This window comes from Babylonia areolata, chromosome 23, assembly GCF_041734735.1.
Source record: "Babylonia areolata isolate BAREFJ2019XMU chromosome 23, ASM4173473v1, whole genome shotgun sequence".
In the NCBI taxonomy this organism is placed as follows: domain Eukaryota; kingdom Metazoa; phylum Mollusca; class Gastropoda; order Neogastropoda; family Buccinidae; genus Babylonia; species Babylonia areolata.
In genome coordinates this window covers 50,410,835-50,427,432 of record NC_134898.1, presented here as the reverse complement: position 1 = coordinate 50,427,432, position 16,598 = coordinate 50,410,835, and the positions used below count along the sequence as shown (strand labels likewise).

The 16,598-nt window shown below is 46.6% G+C and overlaps 1 protein-coding gene across 1 annotated transcript in view; it reads left to right on the top strand.

Moving 5' to 3' along the window:
* The window catches only part of LOC143298223 (membrane frizzled-related protein-like), a 24,959-nt gene extending 9,751 nt beyond the window's left edge, over positions 1 to 15,208 (top strand). The window contains exons 2-7 of the mRNA XM_076611022.1: positions 3,476 to 3,511; positions 4,362 to 4,549; positions 5,357 to 5,519; positions 6,060 to 6,098; positions 6,964 to 7,092; positions 14,902 to 15,208. Of these exons, the coding sequence (XP_076467137.1) occupies positions 3,476 to 3,511; positions 4,362 to 4,549; positions 5,357 to 5,519; positions 6,060 to 6,098; positions 6,964 to 7,092; positions 14,902 to 15,194 (848 nt within the window). The 3' untranslated portion in view covers positions 15,195 to 15,208. The remainder of the gene's footprint in view (positions 1 to 3,475; positions 3,512 to 4,361; positions 4,550 to 5,356; positions 5,520 to 6,059; positions 6,099 to 6,963; positions 7,093 to 14,901) is intronic.
* The last annotated feature ends 1,390 nt before the right edge of the window (positions 15,209 to 16,598 follow it).

Here is a 16,598-nt window from a genome sequence, read left to right as displayed (position 1 = left end):
GACCTGTGTAAATGGCTCTTAGTCTTAGCGTCTGTCTCTCATCTCAGACCTGTGTAAATGGCTCTTAGTCTTAGCGTCTGTCTCTCATCTCAGACCTGTGTAAATGGCTCTTAGTCTTAGCGCCTCTCTCTCTCTTATCAGACTTATGTAAATTGCTTTTTGATTTAGCGCCTGTCTTTGTTATCAGACATATGTAAATGGCTCTTAGTCTCAGCACCCATCTCTCTTATCAGACTTGTGTGAATGTCTCTCAGTCTTAACGTCTGTCTTTCGTATCAGACCAACGTAAATGGCTCTCAGTTTCAGCGTCTGTCTCTCGTCTCTGACTTGTGTCAATGGCTCTTAGTCTTTGCGCATATTCCTCATGTCAGACCTTTAACTATACATCTATGTATTTCCTAAGCTCATGGTTTCCTCAGGATATGTATTCTCTCGTATATATTTCCACATTCGAATAACTCTCTTTTTTTTTTATCCTCGTATCTCTTTGTTCCGCCAGGTTTTTAATGCGAACAGCTTTTTAATTGAATTTATTATTATTATTATTATTATTATTATTGTTATTATTTTATAAATCACATTGCTCTATGTTATCTCAGTTGTTTCTTCCCTATAGTCCAACTACTCTATGGTCTATGTTGCCTCATCTGTAGCTGTATTTACATAACTATACGTACTCGCAGCTGTATATTTTTGCTCAGGTCTGAGGTTTCTTAACTCGACATTTCTTCAACTCCGACTCCCCTCGGCTTTATGTCCCTACAGGTCTATGTCCCAAACGGCTTCTTGTTTCCACAGTTCGATGTTTCAGTAAACCCCAGTTCTTCTAGTTGTGTGTTTCCATAGTTCTGTGTTCTTATAGCTTTTTCTTTCCGCATCACGTGTTCATATATCTATAATGTATGTCTTTTTGCAACACTGGGTGCATGTTTTACAACAGTCCACAAACGATGTATGCTCTCGCTCACGGACGCACCCGCACGCACGCGTGCGCGCGGTTACACGCATATATACACGCACATACTTGTGCACTTTGCTTTTGGTTCGTTTTATGAGGGCAACTTGTTGAGATATGCTCTTGGTGATAGGTGTTTTGAAGCCAGGCGCGACGGGGAAATGATGGGGAAAAGGAAGGGAAGAAATTGGTTGTTGACAAGGCGTGACGATGAAATGGGTTGTACGATAGCTTGGCGCTTGAAGGGGTGCTGGCTATAAAAATGAATAAATAAAAAGGCTATGAGTTAGCTCCAGTATGGCGTGGACTACTTACGAGATGCCTCACTTTTGCGACTGCAACTTAGATGTATGCAGCTTATTATTTTTTTTTTCACATTGTTTTAATGAAGAGGTTACATGTGTTAAATAAAATTAATGAATAGATACTTTTTTCGTATCTGGTACACATGCACCTGAGACACGTCTGTCACTAAAGTCGCGTGTGCGCGAAACTCCCAGTGCAAACAGTTCGCAACGGCTTCAATATACCAGACCCTTTCTGTGATTTCCATATATGGCACTTTCCACACGTTTCTATGAAACAGAGAGGGTGTAAGGGGTAGGGGAGTGGTCAGGTATCGGTTTTCATCCCTGGCGTTTGAGGTCTGAATCCCATTCGCTTAGTTGTTGGGGTTTTTTTTTAACGCGTGGTTTTACAATTCAAAATACGCCCAGACGTGCTTATGCTCATTTACCTTGCCTTTGTGTGTATGCGTACACGGAACATCATTTACGCAGGTTAACCATCGTTTCATTCATGATAGCACGCGATGGGTTATAGGAACATGAACACATTCCCAGTGTGTGTCCATTTTCTATATTCGATTTGCTTTTTTCTTCCTACGGAATGTGTAAATGTGTGTTTTTGTGGTTTGATACCACTCATTATATGTCAAAACTTCTGTTATGTCTAAGCGATAATCTATTGATATGTTTTTCAAGTCTTTCCCATGCTATGTCGTTAATATGCTTATGTATATGTATATGTGATCATAGGTAACATCACTGTTAACATTCATTCATAGTTTCGCAATGGCTTGATTTTCAAGATACACAAAAAGGGATCAAGTAGAAAGACAAAACAGACGAAGAGAGAAAAGGGAGTTGTATGATGTATCTTTTTATTACCATTACTTCTTAATATCTGTTTAACTATTTATGTATATATTTACCCATCTTTTTATATAGCTGTTTATCTATGTGTTTATCTGTTTTGCTTACATATTCATTCTTTCTTCTATCCTACGTATCTGGCCTTTTTTTTCTCGTTTATTTAATAACTTTTTTTTTCATCAAAATATCATGTGATGTCTTTTGTGTAAGGATAATTACTATATTAAAAAAGATTCAGATTTGATTCCCTTTCATAGATTCCCGACTGACAAGAACGTTTCCAAATTTATTGTCTTTAAAACATCAACTTGAACAAGTAAACTAATTCAAACGGAAGTAACCAGTATGAAACGTTCTCAGAAACGTGAGCGAAAAAAAAAAAAAAAAATCCTAGAATGCGCAGTCTTCATGGCGAAGATTGGCTGTTTGAAGACAACATCGATAACAACATATGCACCATGGCTGTTTGAAGACAACATCGATAACAACATATGCACCATTCCCGCTCCAAGACAACACTGAGCGTCAGTAACAAGACTCGCCCGAAAGATAGTGGTGAGAGTAAGGGTTGGAATGTGAATAGAGGGAGAGGAGGGTGTGGGGAATTTCAGCAGCACTGTAGGATCGGATCAGGATGAAAATCAGGATCAGGACCAGACATGTTGCAGTGGCCAATTTTGGCCATTGTCGCAAAGAACTTGGGAGGCGCATGCAAGCAATTAAAATCATAAAATAAAAGAGGCAAAAACGGCAGAATTGAGCAGCTGGCGGGGAGTTTTTTGATAGCAGCTCTAAGTGCGGCGGTGTTCCTGTTTCAGCTGATTCAGTTCAGCTGCTGTTTAAACGAAAAACTTAAACCGTTCTGTTTTGCTGAATGGAATTGCAAACGCCTTTGCTGTTCTTAACTGTTCTTTCTGCTGTGTTCTTTGAATCATAATCCATGTAGGTTGTTGGTCTAGACCTTCTGTTGGTTATGCACGACGGACAGCAAGCGACTCCACGACTGGCGTCCTATTTAAATTATCTCCTCTGCACAGGGTCTTTTTTTTCTGTCTGCGTCAGTTATTTCGGCATTATCACGAAATGCAAGAACCCAAAGTGCAAACAGCAAAAAACAAATCCAGCTTGCCAGGATTTGGCTTGGAAGGTGAAAAGTGCAGCGAGTTATACATTTTCCCTTGTCTAATCAGCTTACCTTTAAAACATGAGTATCGGTCTTTCCTGCTATAATTCTAGCCAGTGTGTGTGTGTGTGTGTGTGTGTGTGTGTGTGTGTGTGTGTGTGTGTGTGTGTGTGTGTGTGTGTGCGCGCGCACGCACCAGTTGGTGTACACAGTAATTGACAAAAGTTTGCACTTTTATTCCAGTGATCCTTGTTGCCATGGGGATTGGAAAATGCTACGGTAAGTGGCACATGCGTCGTTTCTCTGTGTGTGTGTGTGTGTGTGTGTGTGTGTGTGTGTGTGTGTGTGTGTGTCTCGATCTCCATCGATATCTTTGTCTCCCTGTCTGTTCGTCTGTCTGTGTCTGTCTCTTGATCTCTGTCTCTCTCTGTCTCCGTGTATGTCTGTCTGTCTGTCTCCATCTTTCCTTGCCTCTGTCTTTAGCTGTCCCCGTATCCCTGTGTCTCTGTCTATATCTTTCTCTCTCTCCCCCTGTTTTTTTTTTCTCTCCCTCTCTCCGTCTCTCCGGCCCATGAAAGGTAATGACGATGATGATGATATGGATACTTACATAACTCCTATCTTCAGTCAGTCTAAACATTTTACAAACATGCAATTTTGGTTTATATTTGTTTGCCAACATTTCCACTGATGTATGTATCTTGCCAATCTGTAGTTGTGAAAGGATTAAAGTTAGTGACTCCCCCCCTCCCCCTAAAAAGGCTACTGTCATCGCTGTTACCACCCACCACCCCCTACTAACACGCTCTGTTCATATGGGGCCATGGCCTATCTTGGATAACAACCAAATACAACCAAATAAGCACGCACACACACACACACACACACACACACACACACACACACACACACAAACCACCACCACCACCACCAACAACAACAACAGCAACAAAAACACGCACTCACACTCACACACAAACAATACCTCTATCCACATTCTCCTGTTTTGAAGAAACTCAAGTACCATCCTCGTGTGTAGATTTTTTTTTATTATTATTTTTTTAAAGGTACTATTTATTTACTTATTTATTTTCAGTTTTTAATTTGTAGTTGTTGATTTTTTTGACAGAATGTGGCGGTTACATCGGGATGGACGCCTCTTCCACGGGTACCATCCAGTCACCCGGCTACCCGGGGAACTATCCCGACTACACCCGCTGCATCTGGATTCTGGAGGCACCGTCAGACTACGTCACTCGGCTGACTGTGACGTTTCAGGGAGAAACGTACAACTCTGCCTGCAGCGACTACGTGCAAGTCAGTCTTCATGTGTGTGTGTGTGTGTGTGTGTGTGTGTCTGTGCGTGTGTGTGTGGTTGGGTGAATATGGGGCGGGTGGATGTGTTTTGTGTGGGTGTGGGTGGGATGTGTGTATGCACCCGCTTGTTTGGTTGTAACATTATCGTAGACCAACGAAAATGTATCTTATTGTAGGCTTAAATCTCTCTCTCTCTCTCTCTCTCTCTCTCTCTCTCTCTCTCTCTCTCTCTCTCACGCACACACACACACACACATACACACACACACGCGCGATTTTTTTGAATGATTATTCATTGCTTGGAATGTTTTCGGAAATTTTAAACTCCAGTCCAGTTGGTATCCTCCTTTGATGTATCATAATTAATGTTGTTATTTATATTTACATTGTTGTAGGTTAATACTTGTTGATATGCATTTACATATTCTCCTTCCCATGACACCTCATTCAATGCACACCACAATCTCTTTAGACCTTTTTCTTATAATATACTTTTCCTCTGATACATAACATGAATACTTTTTTTTTTTTACACTAATATACACATGCATTCCCTTTCCTTTATCCACTTCTTTACTCCTTTCCGTCTAAAAACATAGTGAATAGACGTTAAAACTGAAGATAAAACACACACACATGTATGTGTGTGTGTGTGTCTCTCTCTCTATATATATATAATATATATATTATATAAAACTGTGTGCGTGTGTGTGTGAGACCATTATTACCCATAACGATGATGATGATGATGACGAGGACGATGATGGCGGTACTATTCTTTTTTCTTTCCTCCACCCACCCCCAAAGATAAGAGACGGAGGGGAGACTGGTACCGTTCTTCAGTCCACGTGCGGTAATCTGACGTCATCAGTAGTGACGTCATCTGGGCGGTGGATGTACGTATTTTTCACCAGCGACGGCATCAGTCAGGCTGATGGGTTGTCTGCCTACTACTCTGCCGTATATGTTGGTCAGTGTCTGTGGTGTGTGTGTGTGTGTGTGTGTGTGTGTGTGTGTGTTTGAAGGGCAGTGTGTGTGTGTGTGTGTGTGTGAAGGGCGGTGTGTGTGTGTGTGTGTGTGTGTGTGTGTGTTTGAAGGGTAGTGTGTGTGTGTGTTTGAAGGGCAGTGTGTGTGTGTGTGTGTGTGTGTGTGTGTGTGTGTGTGTGTGTGTTTGAAGGGCAGTGTGTGTGTGTGTGTGTGTGTGTGTGTGTGTGTGTGTGTGTGTGCGTGCTACTTCTGCTGCAGTCTGAGAGCATTATGCAGTTTGCACTCTTGCTGCTGTTGCTCCTACTACTGAACAATCATTACATTACATCTGCCGCTGGTTCCACAACTTCTACTGCTGTTGTTGCTGCTGCTGCAACTACTGCTGCTGTTCCTGTTACTGCTACTGTTACGCTATTGCTGCTGCTTCTGTTGCTGCTACTGTTGCAGGCTTTACGACAGCAACATAACTGAGTCTAATTTATGTGGCTGAAACGTACGTGTTTTTTCTGTTCGAATTGTGCAGGGTCATCCATAAACAGCAGTATATCCAACCCAACACGAGGTGAGTGTCATTATAATTATATATTGTATGAACGCACCTCCCCTCCTTTTACTTTATCATTATAATTATTATCACAACACCACCATCAACAATAATAACAACAAGAATAATAATTCATGATATGATAACGACAACAATACCAACACCATCAATAATAATAATAATAATAATAATAGCAATGATAATATCATTATTATAATTATTATTATTGGTGGTGGTGTTGGTGTTGTTGGTGTTGTTGTTGCTGTTTAAGTAATGATAATAATGATAATAACAATGATAAAAATAGTAAGAAGAAGAAGAATATTATCATTTGTTTGTGGGGAATACAGCGCCACTTTACTGTTTGTTTCGCACGAAGTATAATTACAGTGAAATAATCATGAAAAATAAGAGACAGACAGACAGACAGACAGAGAAGAAGAAGAAGGAGGAGGAGGAGGAGGAGGAGGAAACGAAAAAAGACAGAAAGGAAGAAAGAAAGAGAAAACGTCTGCAACGGCAGCATAGGTATCATTCTCTTTCAAAAAACATGATTGTGAAATAGTGCACAGCCAAGCTTTGTGTTGCAAAGTGTGTTATTCTGTGTAATATTCAGTTACACGTTTCTCTCCGTGCTAGTATTCATAAACAGATTTATCATCATTATTATTATCAGTAGTAGTAGTAGTAGTAGTAGATAATGTCATCATTATCACCATCATTCTTTTTCTCTCTTCTTCGCATCATCATTATCATTATTAGCATCATCGGCATCATCATCGTTATTATTGTTGTGATGATGGCGACAAGGACGACGACGACAAAGACGATAACGATGACGATGACAGTACAAAGTGGACTACCCGCTGTCGCACTGTTGCAGATTGTCGGACGTTCGAGTTTGAGTGCAGCAACAAGCTGTGTATCAGTCAGTCGTACCGTTGTGACGGCTACTATGACTGTGGCTGTGGGGAAGACTGTGATGAGTACGGCTGTGGGGGGATTGATCTGGGTAAATCTCTCTCTCTGTCTCTCTGTCTGTTTCTGTCTGTCTGTCTGTCTGTCTCTCTCTCTCTGTTACTCTTTGTTTCTGTCTCTGTCTCTCTATGAGTTTCTGTCTGTCTCTGTTTCTGTCTGTTTCTTTCTGTCTCTGTCTGTCTCTTTTTGTTTCTGTCTCTCTCTTTGTTTCTGTGTGTTTCTCTCTGTCTCTATCTATCGCTCTCTGTATGTCTGTCTGTCTATCTGTCTGCCTGTCTCCCTGTCTCCTCCCCCTCTTTCCGTTTTTGTCTGTTTCTCTTTGTGTCTGTCTCTGACTGTCTGTCTGTCTGTCCGCCCCCCCCTCTCTCTCTTCCTCCATCCCCTTTCTCTTTCCACACACACACACACACACACACACACACACACACACACACACCCTATACTGTACCACCATACACAACACCACCCTATAATACACAACCCAATACTGCACCGCCCAACACCACCCAATACAACATCACTCCAAAGTACACCACGTCAAACCACTCCTGTACTGCGCCACCCGACATCACCCTATCCTACACCACCCAACACACACCCTGTACTACACCACCCAACATCACCCTATCTTACACCACCCTACACACACCCTGTACTGCACCACCCAACATCACCCTACCCTACACCACCCTACACACACCCTGTACTGCACCACCCAACATCACCCTATCCTACACCACCCAACACACACCCTGTACTACACCACCCAACATCACCCTATCTTACACCACCCTACACACACCCTGTACTGCACCACCCAACATCACCCTATCCTACACCACCCAACACACACCCTGTACTACACCACCCAACATCACCCTATCCTACACCACCCTACACACACCCTGTACTGCACCACCCAACATCACCCTATCCTACACCACCCTACACACACCCTGTACTGCACCACCCAACATCACCCTATCCTACACCACCCAACACACACCCTGTACTACACCACCCAACACACACCCTCTACTACACCACCCGACATCACCCTGTACTACACCACCCGACATCACCCTATCCTACACCACCCAACACACACCCTGTACTACACCACCCGACATCACCCTATCCTACACCACCCAACACACACCCTGTACTACACCACCCGACATCACCCTATCCTACACCACCCAACACACACCCTGTACTACACCACCCAACATCACCCTGTAGTACACCACCCAACACACACCCTGTACTACACCACCCAACATCACCCTATCCTACACCCCCAACACACACCCTGTACTACACCACCCAACACACACCCTGTACTACACCACCCGACATCACCCTATCCTACACCACCCAACACACACCCTGTACTACACCACCCAACATCACCCTACCCTGCACCACCCAACACACACCCTGTACTACACCACCCAACATCACCCTACCCTGCACCACCCAACACACACCCTGTACTACACCACCCAACACACACCCTGTACTACACCACCCAACATCACCCTATCCTACACCACCCAACACACACCCTGTACTACACCACCCAACATCACCCTATCCTACACCACCCAACACACACCCTGTACTACACCACCCAACACACACCCTGTACTACACCACCCAACATCACCCTATCCTACACCACCCAACACACACCCTGTACTACACCACCCAACACACACCCTGTACTACACCACCCAACATCACCCTATCCTACACCACCCGACACCACCCAACACACACCCTGTACTACACCACCCAACATCACCCTACCCTGCACCACCCAACACACACCCTGTACTACACCACCCGACATCACCCAATCCTACACCACCCAACACACACCCTGTACTACACCACCCAACACACACCCTGTACTACACCACCCAACATCACCCTATCCTACACCACCCAACACACACCCTATCCTACACCACCCAACACACACCCTGTACTACACCACCCAACACACACCCTCTACTACACCACCCGACATCACCCTACCCTGCACCACCCAACACACACCCTCTACTACACCACCCAACATCACCCTACCCTGCACCACCCAACACACACCCTGTACTGCACCACCCAACATCACCCTATCCTACACCACCCTACACACACCCTGTACTGCACCACCCAACATCACCCTATCCTACACCACCCAACACACACCCTGTACTACACCACCCAACATCACCCTATCTTACACCACCCTACACACACCCTGTACTGCACCACCCAACATCACCCTATCCTACACCACCCAACACACACCCTGTACTACACCACCCAACATCACCCTATCCTACACCACCCTACACACACCCTGTACTGCACCACCCAACATCACCCTATCCTACACCACCCTACACACACCCTGTACTGCACCACCCAACATCACCCTATCCTACACCACCCAACACACACCCTGTACTACACCACCCAACACACACCCTCTACTACACCACCCGACATCACCCTGTACTACACCACCCGACATCACCCTATCCTACACCACCCAACACACACCCTGTACTACACCACCCGACATCACCCTATCCTACACCACCCAACACACACCCTGTACTACACCACCCGACATCACCCTATCCTACACCACCCAACACACACCCTGTACTACACCACCCAACATCACCCTGTAGTACACCACCCAACACACACCCTGTACTACACCACCCAACATCACCCTATCCTACACCCCCAACACACACCCTGTACTACACCACCCAACACACACCCTGTACTACACCACCCGACATCACCCTATCCTACACCACCCAACACACACCCTGTACTACACCACCCAACATCACCCTACCCTGCACCACCCAACACACACCCTGTACTACACCACCCAACATCACCCTACCCTGCACCACCCAACACACACCCTGTACTACACCACCCAACACACACCCTGTACTACACCACCCAACATCACCCTATCCTACACCACCCAACACACACCCTGTACTACACCACCCAACATCACCCTATCCTACACCACCCAACACACACCCTGTACTACACCACCCAACACACACCCTGTACTACACCACCCAACATCACCCTATCCTACACCACCCAACACACACCCTGTACTACACCACCCAACACACACCCTGTACTACACCACCCAACATCACCCTATCCTACACCACCCGACACCACCCAACACACACCCTGTACTACACCACCCAACATCACCCTACCCTGCACCACCCAACACACACCCTGTACTACACCACCCGACATCACCCAATCCTACACCACCCAACACACACCCTGTACTACACCACCCAACACACACCCTGTACTACACCACCCAACATCACCCTATCCTACACCACCCAACACACACCCTATCCTACACCACCCAACACACACCCTGTACTACACCACCCAACACACACCCTCTACTACACCACCCGACATCACCCTACCCTGCACCACCCAACACACACCCTCTACTACACCACCCAACATCACCCTACCCTGCACCACCCAACACACACCCTGTACTACACCACCCAACATCACCCTACCCTGCACCACCCAACACACACCCTGTACTACACCACCCAACATCACCCTACCCTGCACCACCCAACACACACCCTATCCTACACCACCCGACATCACCCTATCCTACACCACCCAACAAACACCCTGTTCTACACCACCCAACATCACCCTATCCTACACCACCCAACACACACCCTGTACTACACCACCCAACACACACCCTGTACTACACCACCCAACATCACCCTATCCTACACCACCCAACACACACCCTGTACTACACCACCCAACACACACCCTGTACTACACCACCCAACATCACCCTATCCTACACCACCCAACATCACCCTATCCTACACCACCCAACATCACCCTATCCTACACCACCCAACACACACCCTGTACTACACCACCCGACATCACCCTATCCTACACCACCCAACACACACCCTGTACTACACCACCCAACATCACCCTATCCTACACCACCCAACACACACCCTGTACTGCACCACCCAACACACACCCTGTACTACACCACCCAACATCACCCTATCCTACACCACCCAACACACACCCTGTACTACACCACCCAACACACACCCTGTACTACACCACCCAACATCACCCTATCCTACACCACCCAACACACACCCTGTACTACACCACCCAACACACACCCTGTACTACACCACCCAACATCACCCTATCCTACACCACCCAACATCACCCTATCCTACACCACCCAACACACACCCTGTACTACACCACCCAACATCACCCTATCCTACACCACCCAACACACACCCTGTACTACACCACCCAACATCATCCTATCCTACACCCCCAACACACACCCTGTACTACACCACCCGACATCACCCTATCCTACACCACCCAACACACACCCTGTACTACACCACCCGACATCACCCTATCCTACACCACCCAACACACACCCTGTACTACACCACCCAACACACACCCTGTACTACACCACCCGACATCACCCTATCCTACACCACCCAACACACACCCTGTACTACACCACCCAACATCACCCTATCCTACACCACCCAACACACACCCTGTACTGCATCACCCAACATCACCCTATCCTACACCACCCAACACACACCCTGTACTGCACCACCCAACATCACCCTATCCTACAGCACCCAACACACACCCTGTACTACACCACCCGACACACACCCTGTGCTACACCACCCAACATCACCCTATCCTACACCACCCAACACACACCCTGTACTACACCACCCGACATCACCCTATCCTACACCACCCAACACACACCCTGTACTACACCACCCAACATCACCCTATCCTACACCACCCAACACACACCCTGTACTACACCACCCAACATCACCCTATCCTACACCACCCAACACACACCCTGTACTACACCACCCGACATCACCCTATCCTACACCACCCAACACACACCCTGTACTACACCACCCAACATCACCCTATCCTACAGCACCCAACACACACCCTGTACTACACCACCCAACATCATCCTATCCTACACCACCCAACATCACCCTATCCTACACCACCCAACACACACCCTGTACTACACCACCCGACATCACCCTATCCTACACCACCCAACATCACCCTACCCTACAGCACCCAACACACACCCTGTACTACACCACCCAACATCACCCTACCCTACAGCACCCAACACACACCCTGTTCTACACCACCCAACACACACCCTGTTCTACACAACCCAATGCTACACCACCTGACATCACCCATTACCTGGTAGTCCATCGGTTTTGGTGATGACGGCTTGCACAGCTCATCTGATGTGGACTGGCAGGTGGCTGTGGAGTCCAGTTCTTGAACGGCATGGTTGTTCACATACAGTGGGGGTAAGGGAACTGTCCTGGTTCAGCTGGCACACTTGCTGCTACCTTCCTCCTCTCACGGGCCTCCGTGATTCTTGCACGGCTTCCCCCTTCAAAGTGGCTGTCATGTGCCTGTACCTTGAAAGAGCACGCCAGCCACGCTTGTCCTGTGCACGGTGCTCGAGCTGCCTTGGAGCGATCCCGGAGAATGCTGCGTTGGCCTTCACACAGTCTTTGAACCACTTGCCTGTCCTACCTTGTTTCTGCTTACCTCAGCAAAGCTCGCCATACAGCAGTCCTTAGGCATCCTGGAGTCTCCCATTCCGTCCATCGAAGCTGGGTTTCTAAGATCATGGCTTCGATACTGGTTGTCTCAGCTCTGTCAAGGACCTCCAAGTTTGTGATTCGGTCCTGCCAGCGGATGTCGAATATTGACCTCAGGCTCCACATGTGGAACTGTTCCAGCTGTTTCAGGTGCCTTCTGTACAAAGTCCATGTCTCACATCCGTACAGGAGACCGGAGAGAACGATGGCCTGGTACACCTTCAGCTTCGTGGACAGCCTGATGTGTTGTTTCAGGACACGTGATCTTGGACGACTGAGAGCTTAGCTCGCTTTGCAGAACCTGGCGTTGATTTCTTTGTCCTGGGTTCCATCACTCGAAATGACGCTGCCAAGATACTTGAATTTCTTCACTGTCTTCAGTTCTGTCCCTTCGATGGTGATAGAGAGGGTGGGGTGTCGGGGGAAGAGCAGTGAATGCGGGGGCAGATTGTAGCAGGACCTCTGTTTTGCCCAGGCTTATGGTGAGACCAAAGAGACGGGAGGCTTCTGTAAACTTGTTGACGATGAGCTTGATGTCAGGGTCTTTGTGTGCCATGAGGGTGCAGTCATCAGCAGAGAGTGCTTCCAAGATTATCCTCTCCGTTGTCATGGTCTTGGCACTCAAGCGGCGAAGATCAAACAGAGATCCGTCCATCCTGTACCTCAGGTACATCCCGAGTGTACGGTCCCTGACAGCATGGCTGAGCACACAGGTGAAGGAAAGGTTGAAGAGGACGGGAGCCGGAACACATCCTTGCTTGACGTCATTTGTAATGCTGAACGCCTCTGACGCTTCTCCGTCAGAGTACCAGTCCATCATGTCATCATGGAACGGACAAATCAGGTTCACGAACCTGTTTGAACATCCAAACTTTGACAGGGGTATCCAGAAGGCCTCCCCACTGACTGGGTCAAGTCTGTGAAGATAGCGTAGAGGTCATTGTTCTGTTATTCGATTCATTTCTCTTGGACCTGTCGGACTGTAAATATCATGTCGATGATGCTGCGACCAGGATGGAATCCAAACTGTGCCTCTGACAGGTTTTCCTCTGATATGTTCGTGATCAGGCGGTTGAGGATGACCTGAGCCAAGATTTTCTACCCAGCAACACACACAACCTTATACTGCACAACCCAGTACTACACCACCTAACACCATCTTGAACTATACTTCCCTATAAGGCACCAGCAAGCACCTCACTCTAGAACACATCAACCCATGCACATTAATATATTTTTATTTGTATCGTACTGTATTATACCACACTGCCGTGCCATACCATATCATTTCATGCTTTCCTACGTTAGGCTATACCATGCTATGTCATGCTAAGCTAGACCATACCATTACTATACTATTGCTATGCTTTCCTATCTTCCTGCTTTTCCAACAATTAATCAATCAAAACTACATCCCCCCCTCCACCACCCCTTCCTCTTTTATTTCCTCCCTATGCCCAACCAACCACCGCCCATCCCACAACGATTAATTAATTACGATGTAATAATTAATTGCAATGTTTTTAAAAGCGAATATGTGAAATGTTTTTATTTCAGAACATATGTTTATTACTCTTGTTTAATCAAGTTATCCGCGTGTGTGGGGTGGGTGGGGGTGGGGGGGTGCGGGTGTGTGCTGATTATCTGGTTGTGGTTTTCCGCAATTCATCTTTATTCTTATCTTATCTGTCTATTATAATCAATGTGCAGTATAGTAGGCTATGTTTATAATTATATTCAAATAATGTTTCTTAATTCTTTCTGTTTTTACATTAAGAATACTAGTTATTACCTGCAGTGTGTGGATGTATGTATGAAACGATGTATGTGATATTTTTTACATTTGTATCTTCGTAATATTTGTAGGGGCTGTTGTTGGCTTTTACAGTTATGGTCCCCATGTTGTTTACTTGTCTATGTTGTGATAATGTACCTGACCAAATTTCTCCAGTTGGAGATAATAAAGTTATTCTTATCTTATCTTATCTTAACCTCATACTCTCCCCTCCACAACCCTTTCCCCCACCCCTTCACCATGACAGCGAAATCGGAGACGCTGGCCATAGGGTTCTGCCTGGGCATCGTCCTGTTCATTGTGGTGGCCATGCTGGGCCGGAAGCTGGAGAAGGCCCGGCACTGGGAGAAGGAGATGAGGACGTCCCACAGGGGGCACGGCAACAACAGATCCACCTCCTCGGCGCGCGGCGGCGTGCGGCTTGGCTGGGGGTCCGCCAAGAACAGCAGCAAGGTGAAAGGGGGCTACACCCCGCAGAGCAGCGTCACCAACTCTCCCCGGGTCCCGCCCTGCGCCATCCGCGTGTCTGAGATCGCCTGAGAAGGCTTGTGTGTGTGTGTGTGTGTGTGTTGTGTGTGTGTGTGTGTGTGTGTGTTGTGTGGATTGTTGTGTGGAGGGGAGTGCGGAGGTGTGGGGTGTGCGGGCAGTAGAGAGGTGTATGTGTGTGTGTGTGTGTGTGTGTGTGCGCGCGCGCGCGTGTGAGTGAGTGTGTGTGTGTCTGTGTGTGTTTATATGTGAGTGTAAATGTACATGCATGTGCTCGTGCGTGCGTATGTCTACGAACTTGTGAATAAAGTTTGGATGGGGTTGGATGGTGAACATCGCGTGCACGCGCGGATGTGTGTTGGTGAACACTCGTCCATCACGCGCGCTTCTAGAATGATTACCAGCGCGCCGGTGTGCGGCGTGTTTACGTCCGTGCGTCGTGTGTGTGTGTGTGTGTGTGTGTGTGTGTGTGTGTGTGTGTGTGTGTGAATGTGCCTGTGTATATCATGTCTGTGATACTTTTGTGTGGAGTGTGCAATTGTTGAGCGCTTTTAGACTTTCGGACAGGGCTCTGTTGAATATATTAGAATGACGATGGTGAAGACAATGACATGATAACTGTTGTTCTTAAAAAAATGTTATTGTTGTTCTTAAAAAAATGAATGTACCCACAAACGGAAAGCACACCCAAGTAAAAAAGAAAGAAAGAAAGAAAAAAAAAGCCCCCAAAACAAGAAGAAGAAAATGCGCTCAAAATCTGGAACGGCACGTGCAAACAGTGTGTCTCTGACGAAAGATAACTGTGTAGGAAAAGCGGACTGGATTCAGAATGATTTATTGTGACAGGATTTCCTCCCCTGTGAAACGTCAGAAGAACAGCTAGGACTTCACTCCCCTTTTGACAGCCAGCCACCTCCCTTCTCCCTCTGTGTGTGTGTGTGTGTGTGTGTGTGTGTGTGTGTGTGTGCTGAAAATGGCCAGCCACCTCCCTGCTCCCTCTGTGTGTGTGTCTGTGTGTGTGTGTTGAAAATGGCCAGATGAAGTGTCCATAAGAACTGGAATCGCAAACAAAAGACGGTACAATATTATTGTGATTTAGAGAGCAGAATGTGACCACACGAAGTGGATATGCCATGGAACATGAAACGTCTGTCGATCTGTCTCCTTTAGTCACTCATTTTCACACCCACTGACATTTTCTTTTGCGAAATATTTTCTTTATTTCTTTCTATTCAAAACATTGTAATTGTTGTATTGAGTTGCATTGCATTGTATTGTATTACTTTTTGTCACAACACATTTCTCTGTATAAAATTGGAAGTTTGCTCTTTTACATCTTTGCAACACCAATCAACTTTCCCCCTCCCCCGTCTTCCTTTAGGAGGAAAGTGGTAGAATGGTTAAGACGTTTATCTGCAAATACAGTGTCCGTGATGGTCTGGGTTTGAATCCCGGTCG